This window comes from Elephas maximus, chromosome 22 (genome assembly GCF_024166365.1).
Source record: "Elephas maximus indicus isolate mEleMax1 chromosome 22, mEleMax1 primary haplotype, whole genome shotgun sequence".
NCBI lineage: Eukaryota > Metazoa > Chordata > Mammalia > Proboscidea > Elephantidae > Elephas > Elephas maximus.
Window position 1 is genome coordinate 58,009,776 of NC_064840.1, and position 16,275 is coordinate 58,026,050.

At 40.1% G+C, this 16,275-nt stretch overlaps 2 protein-coding genes and 1 pseudogene across 2 annotated transcripts in view; 1 reads left to right on the plus strand and 2 right to left on the minus strand.

Moving 5' to 3' along the window:
• The first annotated feature begins 1,603 nt into the window (after positions 1-1,603).
• On the plus strand, positions 1,604-5,055 carry DKK4 (dickkopf WNT signaling pathway inhibitor 4). The gene is made up of 4 exons (XM_049866408.1): positions 1,604-1,842; positions 2,853-3,006; positions 3,618-3,767; positions 4,610-5,055. Exons 1-4 carry the CDS (start codon positions 1,732-1,734, stop codon positions 4,858-4,860), a joined length of 666 nt encoding a protein of 221 aa, XP_049722365.1. The 5' UTR covers positions 1,604-1,731; the 3' UTR covers positions 4,861-5,055.
• Positions 5,056-6,058: 1,003 nt separating this feature from the next.
• Positions 6,059-16,275, minus strand: part of POLB (DNA polymerase beta) — a 33,358-nt gene continuing 23,141 nt past the window's right edge. The window contains exons 11-14 of the mRNA XM_049866403.1: positions 15,858-15,944; positions 8,226-8,290; positions 7,562-7,701; positions 6,059-6,305 (exon numbers count right to left, since the gene is read on the minus strand). Of these exons, the coding sequence (XP_049722360.1) occupies positions 6,211-6,305; positions 7,562-7,701; positions 8,226-8,290; positions 15,858-15,944 (387 nt within the window). The 3' untranslated portion in view covers positions 6,059-6,210. The remainder of the gene's footprint in view (positions 6,306-7,561; positions 7,702-8,225; positions 8,291-15,857; positions 15,945-16,275) is intronic.
• On the minus strand, positions 14,890-15,775 carry LOC126066055 (60S ribosomal protein L30-like; annotated as a pseudogene).

Genomic DNA, 16,275 nt, shown 5'->3' on the forward strand with positions numbered 1-16,275 from the left:
CGGAAATAGTTTTCATTGCCAAGAAAATGTTGAGATACACTTCAATAGACAGATGTTAGTTTGTTTTGGAAGAAGATTCAGTAATACTAAGATTGTCATTTGTGGCATACAGAGGATACATTTTTAGATTTTAAACAATACCTCACACCTGAGCTATTGGGCTGAGTTTACACAGAGGACAATGCAAATCATGAAGAGACAAAAATAAATCTTTGACCCAGATCTAGATTGTTCTACCCTTAAAGTACTTTAAGGAGCAGTAAGCACATGTCTAAATTTCTTGACTTCTCGAACAATCTGCCTTAAAAAAAAAAAAAAAGACAAAAAAAGGAATAAAGCAGAAATTTTAATAAAAAATTAGGATTAGAAAAATTGGAAATGCATGAAATTCCATTTAAATCAGCTACATACTTGGAGATCTGTTCTGTTTAAGTCAATTTAACATAATGCAGTACAAATTAAATGCATTGCTCATAAAATGGGTCCAAAAGACCCCACTCAATTGTATAAATCTGTACAAAATGGACTTTCTGTGGTGGTCTCCATTCTTGAAAAAGATTTTTATAAATCCCATTATTTTCCTAATTAAATAGCTCTAACTTCAAACAGGAAACCCTGATGGTGAAGTGGTTAAGTGCTATGGTTGCTAACCAAGAGGTTGGCAGTTTGAATCCACAAGGCGCTCCTAGGAAACTTTATGTGGCAATTCTACTCTGTCCTATAGGGTCATTATAAGTCAGAATCGACTCGACAGCAGTGGGTAAGTGGGTAACGTCAAACAGGAGCTCTGGTGGCGCAGTGGTTAAGAGTTCAGCTGCTAACCAAAAGGTCTGCAGTTCGAATTCACCAGCCTCTCTTTGGAAGCCTATGGGGACAGTTCTACTCTATTCTATAGGGTTGCTATGAGTCAGAATTGACTGAAAAGCAACGGGTTTTAACTTCAAACAATTCAGTTTTCATTTTAAGGAGAGTCATTTCCCAATTGAAATGGAGTAGGAACAGGTGCTATTATGTTCACGGCTTTTAAGCTATTGGGATTTTCACACCTGGATGCCTGAGCGAATCAGAAAGCATTTTCTCTCTTTTCTATCGGTTCTCACTCTCTGAAGCACAGTTTAAAGGTTCTCAGTCTATTTTGTAACTCATTAGTTTTTGGCATCCTCCATAGCATATTGGCCAATATGATTCATTCTTCCTTTGAGGACAATAAGCTGCAAAAACAGACCTTAGAACAGGCGTCCTCACCCCCTAGAGGATTATTGAAGGTAGGAAATGCAGGTGATTATCACAGTTTGTCTTTGATACAGACATCCTGCTCTCCCGCTACCCTTTGAACTAACTTTGATATGCAATAATTAAGAGGGATTCAACCCCTGGAGGAGAAGCCACTGTGGCCCTGCCTCTTGTCTCCCGCTATCGAGTCCTTGTTTTGAACTATTGATCAAACAGATTTGAAGGGATTTGTTGAAGCCTGTGTGGGCTAAGACGGAAGGAAATGAGGGCAGAGGGAGGCAGAGAGAATGAGGGAGCACATCTGGCTATAAATAGGTTCGGAAGAAACCTGCTGGTCACATCTTGCTCATCTCCTTCCACATACCTTGCTTAGACTAAGATTTGCTTCTGTTTCAGGAAAAAAGCATTTACAGACTTGTTAAGTTTTCATCTTGGCAAAGCTCTGTTCGGAGGACGCATAGAGTCCTGAGAACCTCAAGGAGACAGGGCAGCTGAAGGATGGTGCTGGTGTTCCTGCTGGGACTCGGCTGGTTCTGCTCTCCCCTGGGAGCACTGGTTCTGGACTTCAACAACATCAAGAGCCCTGCCGATGTGCAAGGGGCTCGGAAGGTAAAGCTCCGCTGGGGAGAAGGAGACAGTGCACAGGGGTCGGGGGCTGATGACAGCATGATGGGTGTTGTGTTTAAGTTTAGGTCACTCATTCAAACTAATGTGTAAAATATCTTATCTAGCTATTTTTTTTAGAGAGGAAGTTGGGCTGATTTAGGAATTGGGAAGGCAGCTTGATAGAATCCATTTGCCTTAGCATTAACACATTATTAAAGGTTTTCAGGGCATTCCACCGTAAATGTAAATTCAGGAAGTAAACTACCATTAAAAAAGCTATACCATGTGCCAGGCCTTTTATATATAAGACCTCAATTAATCTTCACAACTTGAGGTAGGTATCACACTTCCTAATTGCAAATGAAGAAAATAAGACTCAGGATGCCAAGAAATTTACCCAAGGCTACAGTCACTAAATAATGGGAGTTAGAATTTAAACGCAGAGTGTCATGGTGCATTCTTATTGCCACTGTCCTACGTCACAGAATTGTTTTGAGTATCATTTCAGACACATATATGAAAAAGCATCAACTGTGGACGAGAAGAATTGATCTTTGCTGGTATTGGGCATTACTAAAAGTCAAAAGGCCAGTTTGCTTGGGTAAGGCTCACAGAGGTGCTAGTTGGCAGGTGGACACAGAGATTGATGTGACTCACTGGAATAAGCAATCAAATAGAAATGCCACAAACATCAGTCATACTTAATTAAACTGTAGCACAGCTTCTAGAGTTAATAGATATGTATTGAAAATCTCACAGATGTAAGGTACAAAAAGGAAACATTTTCTTCCACATTCGCAAAGAACATAAAAAAATCAAATTTGGGGTTTTAAAAGTAGGACAATTTTTCAAGCACAAACCACCTTTTCAGCACCTGGGACTCTTCACTGGTGATTTGATCCCCCCTTTGTGGGGAAAAAACCAACTATATTGAAAAATTACGGTGCTACGTAATGTTTGCCACAGCATTCAAAGTGCCACTATGATTTGGCTTCCTCCACCTGCCTTCACAGGGCTCACAGTGCTTGACTGACAGGGACTGCAATACCAGGAAATTCTGCCTCAAGCCCCATGATGAGAAGAAACCTTTCTGTGCCACGTGTCGTGGGTTACGGAGGAGGTGCCAACGTAATGCCATGTGCTGCCCGGGAATGCTCTGTATAAATGGTAAGCTATCAGAAACTCGTTACAGAACTGCTTGGATCCAATGGACTGTGGTTTACAGAGTGAAGACAGAGAGTATCTAAATCTCATTGATTAGAATATTCCAAGATAGGCACTCTCTCTCAAGGTTTATTGGGTTTATGCTTGAAATAAATTTATACAACTGCCTTTTCTTGACCCAAAAAATTAATTTCCCGCCAGCAACTCTTGACAGCAACTTGGAGATAGTTTTTCTCTCTTTTTTTAATTGTACTTAAGATGAAGGTTTACAGAGCAAACTTGCTTCTCATTTAACAATTAATGTACATAATTGTTCTATGACATCGGTTGCCAATCCCATGACATGTCAATGCTCTCTTGGGAATAGTTTTTAAAGGAAGGATTCAAGTTGGCATCTTTTGAATTATTCCATTTTCCCTTGGATTCCATTGACGACTTAACTATTTTTTGCCATATGTGCGTATGTAAATATTTAGTGCCTATGTCCCAGGAACCTAGAATGTAGAAACTGAAGGCAGAGGTGTTGCCAAACTGTATTACAGTGTCACAATTAGCATGTCTGTGTTCTCAATGCCTGAAGTGAATAATTCTAATTACCTACGGTTGTCACTCAGATGTTTGCACAATGGAGAATGCAACCCCAAAATTGGAAAGACAGGTCGATGACCAAGATGACCTTGACACAACAGGAACAACTGAGCATCCGATTCAGGAAAACAAACCCAAGAGGAAGCCAAATACTAAGAAATCACAAGACAGTAAGGGTAAGAGCTACACTCTGAGCACATTTTATATAAGAAAACATTTTCTCCTCCCAGGCTCTTATGAATAGGCTAAAACTGACTTTATTCCTCTCCACACCAGAAACATATAGGGAGCATGTCCTATTTCTAATCTTTTTCGATCAGAACATACAGAGATCATGGAGGGATTGGCATAAGGTAGTTAGCAGGCCAAGAGGACAGAATAGCCACAATTGACTGGTTAGCAAGAAAGCCTTAGTTTAATTCAATTTTACGCACACACACACGCTCGCACACACCTTTCAACAGTCTCTAACTTAACACATGGAAGTTTACTTTCCTGGATCCTCAGGATACAAAATAAAATACAGATGGAAGTAGGTGCATTAACTTTTCATCCTTGGGCAAAACACAAACTTCACCAAGATGAGCCTTTTTACAAAACTGTAGTCTCAAATTCCAATCTTTGACATAAAGATTGTTTGAAGTTGGCGAAGTGGCCACTCTTGTCTTCTGGTTAACTGGCCCTTTTATATGTAACGGCCTCTCTTTTTATCAGTATAAATTCTATTTAATAAAATATTGCTGTGTGACACTGATTTCACTTCTCAAGATTGAAAATTCCAACCTCTTTGATAAATGTTTTAACTTTATAAAGCAAACGGAATAAATTCTGTCAGGCAGGGCTGGAATTTCCATTTCTTTATGGCTTTTAGCATAAGACCTAACTCTTGAGACCTACGTGCTGTTTCTACTTCTGCTTTGTGGTCTCCAGTCCCCTATCTCATATCCTTCTCCCTGTAAGAACTCCCCCATGTACTACCTTCCCCATTTTTCTAAAGCCCATATTAATCTTGTTACAGGACAAGAAGGAGAAAGCTGTCTTAGAACTTTTGACTGTGGCCCTGGATTTTGCTGTGCTCGTCATTTTTGGACTAAGATTTGTAAACCAGTCCTATCGGAGGGACAGGTCTGCTCCAGGAGAGGTCATAAAGATACTGCTCAAGCTCCAGAAATTTTCCAGCGCTGTGACTGTGGCCCTGGACTATTATGTCGAAATCAAGTTACTAGCAATCGACAGCACGCAAGGCTAAGAGTATGCCAAAAAATCTAAAAAGCTGCAAATATTTCAAAACAAGGAAGACTCCTCATTGTACTCAAGCAGAAATCTCAGACATCAACTTAAAAATGCTTTCACACAAATATCTCTTAAAATAAGATCTTGTAGCAGCTGAAGTAGACAGACGCTAGAGAACACTGAGATACTGCCTTGTGGTGAATGAAAAATAGCTTTGACTTTTTGTCTATTTCTCCAGAAAAAAAAAAAATTAATTTTGAATCTAGTGACTCCATTAGTTTCAAATAAATCTTTAAGTAATTTCTGGTGAAGGGCTGGTACCTGACAGCAGCTTGGGAAAAAAAGTGATAGTATCTGAAATGAAAGGTAAACGCATTCTTGTATCTTACCAGTGAAAATCTTCACAGCAGGTGTTTCTTTAAAAACCTTGTTTGTTTTCCTTTATTTCTTGAAAGGGAAATGCCATTTCACAACAAAATAATATGATCAATAAAGAAATAAAATTCAAAAGGTATTAACACTTTATATTTGTATAGGCCTTTACAAGTTACAAAGCATTTTCACGTAGTTTGTTTTCAATAGCTTTACTTACCATTTGATTATTTTTCACATTTTATATTCATATAATTTTTATATTTGAAAGCTAGAACTTTCAAGGAATGTTTCTACTTATGTATTTTGACCTTCGGTACTTAAAAGTCAACCTTGGAGAAAAACTCTGGCAAAAAAAAGTGACATTTTTGTTTGTTTGAAATTCAAGAGGCCATATTTTGTGATGGGTGCATATGAGAAGTGGTTTTGCTTAGGAATCTCTTTCTAATAGATTAAAACTATGTGCTACAGATTTCGTTTAAGAGATAAGCCATACGCCTGTTTTTCTATTTAAGTTATATGTTAAAAAATCAAATATGGGCCAAGAAAGGAAAATTAAATTTCTGAAGGTCCCTACTTTCTAAAAATATACTGAATTATCTTCCAGAGGCTAGGCTCTGGGTGTGCATTGACTGGCTGATCTGTAATCAGTAAGTAGGAGGAAAGGGAGTGAGGAAATGCAGTCTGCGGCACAAGGAAAGAAGATGAGAAAACACAAATTCCCATTAAAGACTTACTATCAGCTCATCCCTTACGTGCTTCTCCGACACCCTTAGACCCTTAGTACAGGGTGATCATGAACACAGTACGTCAGTTTAAACTGAGGATCTCTGCTAGTAAAACAAGGACAACATCATCTGGTAATAGTACAAGAGGCTTTATTGACTACAATGCAAGCTAAAGCATGAGGAAGAAACAATTATTTAAAAACACCAAAGACCCTTACATAGCAAAGGTTAGGAAATAAATTAAGACTCCTGCTGGGCTGTGCCTGGGAGGGAGGGAGGATAGGCCTCACTCGCTTCGGTCCTTGGGTTCTCGGTATTTCCACTGGATGTAGTCAAAGATGTCTTTCTCACTATCCACTGGCAGGGGTTCTCCAGCAACTCCTGCAAGTAGAGAGAGAAAAGAAACATATTTTAAGGACCAGTTTTGGAATTTAGTTATAGAAGATTCAGGATTGAGAATTATGTGGGACCTGTTTTGGGGAAGAAAAAAGTAACCAAGAAAAGAAATGGTAACTAAAAACCAGTGGATCCTCCCACAGGAGCCTGTGGCTGAGTTCCGTCATGTATACTATCAGCTACACAGGGACCTGAGTATCCCCACTATGGCCACTGAAGTGACTCTAATTCATGATTTTCCTTCCTACGGGCTCTCCACTGTAGCACAATGCATTACATAGGATGCACTAGTTCCCCTGCAACTCAAACTGTGGTCCCTGGACTAGCAGCATTGGTATCACCCGGGAACTTACTAGAAATGAAGAATCCTGGGCCCCCAAATGCAGAATCTTGGCCTTTACCTTAAACTCACTGAATTAGAATCCACATTTTAGTAAGGTCCCCAGGCGATCTGTATGTGCACCGAAATACAAGAAGCACTGACCTGTCTACTAGGGATGAAAACCATTTTACATGTTTTTTGGAACAAAATGACAAAATCTTCTTTTCCTGGTAGAGAATAGTAAACTACAAAATATATTGTGAAACGTTTACAAGATCCATAAAGCAGAGATTAAGTAATCCTTCTCCTTTGAGCTTTAAAAGCATGGGGGCCAAAGCTACCCAATTTTGCCTGGCAGTAAAATCAATGACACCCGGGCTCTTCAGAAGTCTTGGAGGTACATTAAAAAAAAAAAAAAACTTTAGATCAGTAAGATTCTTTGTTGACTCTCACAGGTAGAAAGGACTTCATCCATTCTAAAAGAGCTAGAAACGCGGTTAGGGTGGCGGGCTTTGAATTAAGGGCCTGGGAGCTCCTTACGGATTAAAGTCCCATTTTGTTGTCTGAGAGACTCACCACTACCAGTTGCTGTTCCGGCAGTTTTGGCTCATGGCGACCCTATGTGTTGCAGAGAACTGTGTTCCACAGGGTTTTTAAGGCTGGGACCTTCAGAAGCAGACCACTAGGCCTTTCTTCCAAGGCATCTCTGGGTAGGTTTGAACCGCCAACCTTTCAGTTAGTAGTGAAACACTTACCCTTTGTGCTGTCTAGGGACTCCTTGCCTAAGGACTACCAGTACAATTACAATTGGAAGGCTTTTTAGAGAAACCTAAGTTGCTAAACCAAAATATCTTTGAAAATAACTTTCCAGATGACCAGTATTGCCTCATTGTCTCTTAATACAGGCATGAATACTCACCAGTGACTCCCAAGGGGCGGATTGTGTATTCGTTGATTGTAAAGCCCTTTTCTAGGGCATGAGCTCTCATATTCTTATTGAAAATATCACTCCCAGTGAAATAGAGCACACCACAGTAATACTGATCCTTGGGTATCAACCTGAAAAGTTAAAAAGGAAAAAAAAAAAGGATAAATCTTTTACCACACTTTACAAATTTGATAAAAATAGGAATTCGAAACCAATGGTTTTTTTAAGGTACAAAATACTAAAATAAATCTCTGTGGTCTAGTAACCTGTAGAGAAGAATATCATTAGGTAGACCGTTAAAATCACCCCAACCATGCAGTGAGTTTAGGATTCAGTCAACTACGCTCTGCAAGAGTTGAAAAGAAATTAAAAAGCAACATCATATTACAACAATCTTTCTCCAAGCAGAAGACCACTTCTGAGCTGTAGAAGGGATGATGGAGAGATGGAAATAGAGAAAAACGAGAGTCTATAAACAGGCATCAGTCTTTATACATTCTCAGGGCAAACACTATATACAGCAGGAACATATGGTACTTCAGACTAAAAACGGGTTCTGGACATTTATACGAACCCCAAGATATACTGGGCGGTTGTTGGGGAGAGGAGAAAAGGAGGGAAAAGTTAATAGGCCGGCAACAAATTTGAATAATACCTGATATCAATTCTCCTGTGTGGATATTCTTTTTCATCATTTTTACTGGGAAGCTGGCAAACACCCTAAAATAAATATTTTAAGAATGTTTAAAGATATTTTAAAACTTAAGGCTTAACTTTAATCAAATATTAAATGTGCAGCTACTTGTATGTTTAACAGCTACAGTTGCAGAATTGGAGCACTGTAAACTTCCTAGCTTTCCTATGCCCTATCTACCATCACCACCTTCCTATTATACTTCATGATGATTAGAGAACCACATGAAACAGCAGGGAAGCAAGGATCCTAGTCATGAGGATTTGGCCCTTATGTGATTTTAAATAAGTCAACTAAGGAAAGCATCAAACATGAAAGACAGAGATCAAAACAGAAAAAAGCAACTTGGGAGAAACAAGGATTATGCAGGGAGAAGAAAACAAAAAAGCTATCAGTAACATCCTCAGGGGGAAAAAAAAAAAACACTGCCGTTCATTCGAGTAGATTCCGACTCACAGCAACCCTACAGGGCAGAGTACGACTGTCTTATAGAGTTTCCAAGGATCGGCTAGTGGATTCAAACTGCCAACCTTTTTGTTAGCAGCCAAATGCTTAACCACTGCGCCACCAGGGCCCCCTCAGATCATGTTGTTGTTAGCTGCCATTGAGTCAGTTCTGACTCACAGCAAGCCTATGTACCACAGAACAAAAACACTGCCCAGTCCTGCGCCATGCTCACAATCGTCGCTATGCTTGAGCCCACTGTTGTACCTGCTCTGTCAATCCATCTCATTGCGGGCCTTCCTCTTTTCCACCGACCTTCGAATAATAGAACGTACTAAATCCATTACATAAGAACAAAATGTTATGGAAAAAGATTACTCAGGGAAAATACTTAAGACGAAAATATAATAATAGCTGAAGTAGAAGAGTTTGAAGTTGGGGAAATCTCTCAGAAAATGAGAAATGAGAGACAGAGAGATGGAAAATAGAGTTTTTGAATGGTAAACAAAGCAGGGAATCATTTTCTTCCTTCCCCCAAGTGAATTTTCACTATACGTCTACAGTTTTCAAACAACAATTACCAAGGTTTGCCTTGTAATAATATTTCTTCCCCTTCCAGAAAAACTGGCAAAAATTCCGGACTGGGCAGAGACCCATACATACGTAAAAAGAGCTACAAACATCACCGAATTTCAAAATAAATGTTTCAAATGCTACATTTTAAGAAAAATTCACAAGTGACAGACCTTTGTTGTAGTCAGTACTCCTGTCATTAAAACCATACTTCTTCACTCAGCAAAAGAGAAAAAGGAGCCCTGGTGGCACAATGGTTAATCACACTCTGCTGCTAACCGAAAGGTCCATGGTTGGAACCCACCACGTTCCCTGGAAGAAAAGACTTGGTGATCTGCTCCCATAAAGATTACAGCCTAGGAAACCCTACGGGGCAGTTCTACTCTGTCACGTGGGGTCACTAAGAGTCAGAATCAACTCCACGGCACCCAACAACAAAAACAGAAAAACGAAAATCTAATACAAGTATTTCCTTTCACTGTTCGTATGGCTGAAAGATTAATGAAACCTGTTTATCTTCAAAATATGAAACTTACCTTTTTAGGCCTTAGCAAGTTCCAACTCAACTTCCACCTTCCAACGGATCAGAAGTGATTTCCACCTGGAATTAGCACGCGGCATTACCCGTGGATATGGCTGTTTGGACACCACAGGCAATGATCTTGCTGCTGTCACATCAGTAACAGGATTTCATCAAATGGCTTTGTTCCTTTCCTCGAGGCGAATTTTATTTCCTGCGCTTTTTCTGAAGTGCTAATGTTGAAAAATTTCTCTGCACTATTATAAATGCTTTGTTAGATTGAGTGGATTAGTTTTGTTTGGCATTTCAATTAGGTTGCTTCATGTGGAGTGTCTGAAATAAATCCTCTTTCATTTCCTCAGGGCAGTCAAGGTATCTCCTATTGTCCCTTAAATCTTTACTGTAGATAGTTCACAGAAAATCACCCAAGGCCAAACTTGTACAAAATACGAAAATTTGAATGGTACTCATCATACATGAAGCTATCAGGCATCTCAAAGCGCACGAAATTGTATTTTCTTCCAAACGTTATTATATTCACAGGAAGAACAGCTCAATTACCTAAAGACCTTGATTTTACAAGAAGGTCTGGAACACCCTGGCTTTCCTAAGGTTTTGATTACTATCAGCTTAAAGTAATTCCTGTTTTGAAGACAACTTGCAAAACACAAGGATGATCGTGCTTTAAAACTATTTTGTCAGTGATTATAAGCAACAAGAGGTCTTGGAATCAAGTCGATGCAGAATAAGAATCGCTTACTCCACTTTATAAGTTGAATTCATTTTACAGACAATTTCCTTTCAGACCTAGAGATCTTCACTTCTCTGAATGTCACGGCTAAGGTTCATTCAATGAAGGTCTGTGCTCTGACGCATTTTGCCAGCATGTATCTCTTCCTCCAGATACCAGCTTGGCAAACTCCCCCACCTCAAGTCTCATCTCAGTGAGGCTTTCTCTGACCATCCTCCTGAATATCATCTCCTGCACATCCATCTCCCCATATCCTGCCTTTAACAAAAATAACACTTATTACCTTAACCTAACATACTGTATAATTTACCTACTTATTATGTTCACTGTTCACTATCAGTCCCCTCCTCCCATGCCCCCAAAATATAAATTCTACTTAAATTCATTGCTATGCCCTAAGCCCCTAGAACAAGCACCTGGAAGGCAGTAGATACCTCATACAAATTTGTTGAGCTGACTGAATACATCTTGTCATTCCTCTTGGTATTCATTCCCCCAATTCTGTTCTCCTTGCATATCACCATCCTCTCTCACTTTTTTTCCATTCTTTTGTTCCCTAATTTTCTCCTTACTAGGCTGCCTTCCTCTACTGATCTATTTCCAAACAAATTATACCTTATATTTGCACATATTTACGAAGAGTTTCCACATATATTATTTGTGGACTAATTTGATCTGCACAATAGCTCTTTGAAATAGGCAGAGAAATACTATTATTGTTTTATAGACACAAAAATTAAGGCCTTCTAGAAGTAAAGTAACGCGCCTAATGTCACACAATGAATTTAGTAATGGGGTCAGAGTAAGATCCTCCATCTTCTGGGCCACATCTATTTTTCCACAGTGCAACATACCAACACCCACTCTTCCTGTGCACCGAGATACAAATCATCCCTTACTGGCTCCAAAATAAATTGATTTGAAAGCTGACTGACATATTCCCCATCCTACCAAATAAAACCCTAATTATAAATGTCAAAACAAAGCAAGCTCAAACACAGCATGTTTTTAAGCTTCAGGGAACACATGAGCAGCATGTATAATATTCAAACTTTATTCACAAACCAACCACTGAGATTGATTCCTATGTCACATTCACAGGCCTTACTTTCTTGTTCTTTCATTAGTTTTCTACACTTAAAAAACGTTTTTTCTTTTTCTTATCATAAACCTGTTTTCTTCTGGATGTAGTTCTGGGCGCTTCCCTTTCTTGTTGTTGTTGTTAGGTGCCATTGAGTTGGCTCCCACTCACAGCAATCCCACGTACAACAGAATGAAACAATGCCTGGTCCTGTGCCATCCTCACAAATGTTGTTATGCTTGAGCCCATTGTTGCAGCCACTGTGTCAATCCATCTTGTTGAGAGTCTTCCAGTTTCACTGACTCCTTACCGAACATGATGTCCTTCTCCAGGGACTGGTCCCTCCTGATAACACGTCCAAAGTGTGTGAGATGTAGTCTCACCATCCCTTTCTGGCAATACCTGTACATGTGTTCCTAGGTGTATGACTGAGAGAAGAGAAAGGGAAGGTAGAGCAAAGTTTCCTGCAACCCGTTTCATCCTAGAATGGGTGAGCAGCCTTAGCTTTTCACATATCACGTGTACAAAGGAGGTCTGAACTGGCCCAGTTTGTGGCCTTCACGGAGATTGGGATGCCCTTGCACTTCCTAGAAGGTCCCCAGGTGGCTCGGGGTCCCCTGTTTGCGCTTGACTGCTAACCTATAGGTTGGCTATTAAACCCACTCAGCAGTACTGCAGGAGAAAGGTCTGGCGTTCCGCTTCCATAAAGATTATGGCCAAGAAAACCCTATGGAGCAGCGCTACTCTGTAACACATAGGGTCGCCATGAGTCAGAATCAACTCAACAGCAACAGGTTTGGTTTTTGTTTTTGCACTTCCTAGGTAAAGTTTCTTTCTTTGATTGAGTAGCTACTAAAAAAAAACCCAAACCTGTTGCCACAGGGTCAATTCTGACTCATAGCACTATGAGCAGCTACTAGGATAACTCAATTCCACCATTAATCAGCCCCTATGTTCACATGTACTTGGCTACCCACCTTTTTTTTTTTTTTTTCAGGTTACACCCAGCCCACCAGTTTGTAATTTTGCTAGCTGGATTACCTGTATTCTTGCTAGCTGATTACTACAGCCTCTGGTAGTTTTTCCTGGGGATCTCACTTTGAGCACAGTGGAACACTGCTAAGGCTGTAAAAAAAGAGTTTCTTCTATTGTATCGTGTAAACACTTTCCTGGCCAGTACAAAGTTCTAGTGCCTTTTCACAGAGATGACTATTTGAGGACAGATTTAGGCCAGAAGAGATGCCCAGAATATGTCCAGGGGGACAGGGAACCAAGATATTTTCCTACTATTAAAAAAATGCGAGCCTCATGAACCAGAGACTTACATCGACCTGAGACCAGAAGAACTAGATGGTGCCCGGCCACAACCGATGACCGCCCTGACGGGGAACACAACAGAGAACCCCTGAGGGAGCAGGAGATCAATGGGATGCAGACCCCAAATTCTCATAAAAAGACCAGACTTAATGGTCTGACTGAGACTAGAGGAATCCTGGTGGTTAGGGTCCCCAAACCTTCTGTTGGCCCAGGACAGGAACCATTCCCGAAGACAACTCATCAGACATGGAAGGGACTGGACAATGGGTAGGAGAGAGATGCTGACGAAGAGTGAGCTACTTGTATCAGGTGGACACTTGAGACTGTGATGGCATCTCCTGTCTGGAGGGGAGATAGGAGGGTAGAGAGGGTTAGAAACTGGCAAAATTGTCACGAAAGGAGAGACTGGAAGGGCTGACTCATTAGGGGGAGAGTAAGTGGGAGTATGGAGTAAGGTGTATATAAGCTTATATGTGACAGACTGACTTGATTTGTAAACGTTCACTTAAAGCTCAATAAAAATTATTAAAAAAAAAAAATGCGACTTGCCCAGAAGATAATATTTTTAGGATTTCATGTTTTTTTCAAATGTAAAATTTATGCACACATTCATTTTGAGTGAATTAAAATCAACCTAAATTTTAAAACGATGTTCATGTGGCATATACAAACCCCATTTTTAATACTATCTTATATTTGTTATACTTCTGTGCATAGAATAGGAGCTCAAAACTCAACAGATTCAGGAGAACAGATCATAGGTTTAAGTCGTAAAGACAACCAGAAGTTTTATTTTTATCTTTCCCAAGGTTCTTTTGTAAACATTAAAAAGGTGTGACCTGCGTAGGCAGTACACTTTCATAGCCCATTAAAATCACCTTGCTGAATTTAAAGACATATTATCTTTCTCAACCATCTGCCTTCTACTTTGGCTAAAAGTGCTGCATAGAATCTATGCTTTGAGATTGTCATGGTTTGAACTATGTCCTCCCCAAAATGTGTATATCAGTTTGGCTGGGCCATGAATCCCAGTGTTGTGTGGCTGTCCTCCATTTTGTGATTGCAATTTTATGTTAAAGAGGATTAAGGTGGGACTGTAACATCCCTGATCCAATATAAAGGGAGCTTCCCTGGGGTGTGGCCTGCATCACCTTTTATCTAACAAGAGATAAAAGGAAAAGGAAGCAAGCAGAGAGTTGGGGACCTCATACCACCAAAAAAAGCAGTGCTGGGCGCAGGGTGGAAACCCTGGTGGTGTAGTGGTTAAGTGCTATAGCTGCTAACCCAAAGGTCAGCAGTTTGAATCCACCAGGCGCTCCTTGGAAACTCTATGGGGCAGTTCTACTCTGTCCTATGGGGTCGCTATGAGTCGGAATCGACTCGACGGCAGTGGGTTTGATTTTTTTGGTTTGGGAGCAGAGCGCGTCCTTTGGAATCGGTGTCCCTGCGCAGAGAAGCACCTAGTGTAGGGGAACACTGATGAGAAGGCCAACAAAGGGAAAGCCTTCCCCTGGAGTTGACACCCTGAATTTGGACTTTTAGCCTACTTTACTGTGAGGAAATAAATTTCTGTTTGTTAAAGCCATCCACTTGTGGTATTTCTGTTATAGCTGCACTAGATGATTAAGACAGAGACTCACTAGTTTCAGCGTGTTCACTCTTTCAAAGCACGCCTTTTTTCCTTTCAGTCATATAACTTGGGAAAAGGGGACACAGAGAAAAGGAGATCCAAATGATGCATTTAAGTGACCAGTAGAATAAAGAGAAGCTGAAGAAAGAAGTAAAGGTCATGGTATGAAATTTCTATTTGCTTTCCTGTTGGTTTTTATAGAGATCAACTTATTCATCTGTTTTGAATCCATTTCTCATTTGCCTTGGATTTTTTTTTTTTTTTTAAACGAGCTGTGTCCAGTGTCATTAAAGAAAAAAATTACCTGATTTAGTTGTCACCAGTCTACTCTGGCATGTTTCTAATGATCCCGGAATCCCCTGGATCAATGACGGCCAGTGTGCATGCTCTGTAGTATTTTTCCACATGCTGTGCCCAGTTCGACATTACTGCCAGTTTTGGCCAACATGGTGTAGTACTCTATCTCAGACTTCCTCAAGGCCGGGCAGCTGGGGGTGAGGGTGACCAGTTTCGCTTTGCCTTGCCTGATGGTGTCCAGAGTCTGCTTGTATCCCAGCACGTCTTTTCCACTTTTTATAACAAGCTGGAGCTTAGAGTTGATCAGCTTCAGCAGTTTTTCATCTTCTTTGCGGTCGGTCACCATCTTCCTGCCTTAGGTGTGTGACAGCTCCCAACTGAGAGCAGCTGCCAAGATGGCCAGTGAGGGAGAAAGGACACCTTGAATCTTTAAATCTTAATCACCTAGGAAGACTATAGGATTTTGACAGTTCATCAGGATGGGTTTTACTGTGAAATCTCTACGAGTGTCCCCCTCTACTGACTCCCCGCTTTATCATTCCACGTGATACATTTCTTCCCCTGTGTGTTTGTACCCTAATTCCTTTTCTTTGGTGTGGTAATAAATTAACACTGCTCAGACATTTCTAACCTCACTTACTGAAGAATTCTGAGTCAGAGGATACGAGAACATTTGCAATTTTAGGAGTAAACTTACTGTATGTCAGAGTCATTACAGATATTTTAAAACAGTAGATCATGCCTGATCATTCTGACGGCATAGATTGTTTACAAGTGGGGGATTTAAAACAAAGCACCTTACTGAAATATTCTGAGGTCGGCTGGGAGACTGAGGTATCCTGCTAAATATTTTTCTCTAAGGTCTCACAGACATCCTGTTTGTTGGCTGTCATACTAAACTACAGTGAGGTCACACATTCAGGACGGTTACTAAACCGTCTCCAAGGTTTTTTTTTCAAATGTGTTAGACAAGTACTTACCATGAACTTTGTTTCACCTTTTGACAAAGTGTCTGTAATAAAACGGACCTTCTGTAACTGCTCCACAACTCGATGTAAGAGTTTTGGCTGCAGAGTCATAGCCGGGGAGTAAGAAAAAGAGCAATTACTTTAAGGCAAGAAAACATTTTTAACATGACTTTTCTGAGTATCTTTGGCGAATGCCTACTTTTCCTATGTTCTAAGTACTTCTTTTCCTCTGACAGAAGATTCATCTTATCAAATGAAATATATTTTTAGAAACCACAGTTTCTCACTAATAGCTTATCTCAAAACGAACAATGTGTATTTATCTGTTTCATTAAGTCAGAGAGTTAGCCAGCAGATATGTGAAAGTATATATTCCAAAATCAAAAACAGTTTGCCTTTGTGGGCTTTCTAATAGAGGTAAAGTTTCATA

Excerpts from the sequence above, each read along its gene's own strand:
- DKK4 (XM_049866408.1), top strand. The coding sequence starts at position 1,732 with ATGGTGCTGGTGTTCCTGCTGGGACTCGGCTGGTTCTGCTCTCCCCTG. Across the intron at positions 1,843-2,852 it reads ATGTGCAAGGGGCTCGGAAG|GGCTCACAGTGCTTGACTGA; the intron begins GTAAAGCTCCGC and ends CTGCCTTCACAG. Across the intron at positions 3,768-4,609 it reads GAAATCACAAGACAGTAAGG|GACAAGAAGGAGAAAGCTGT; the intron begins GTAAGAGCTACA and ends ATCTTGTTACAG.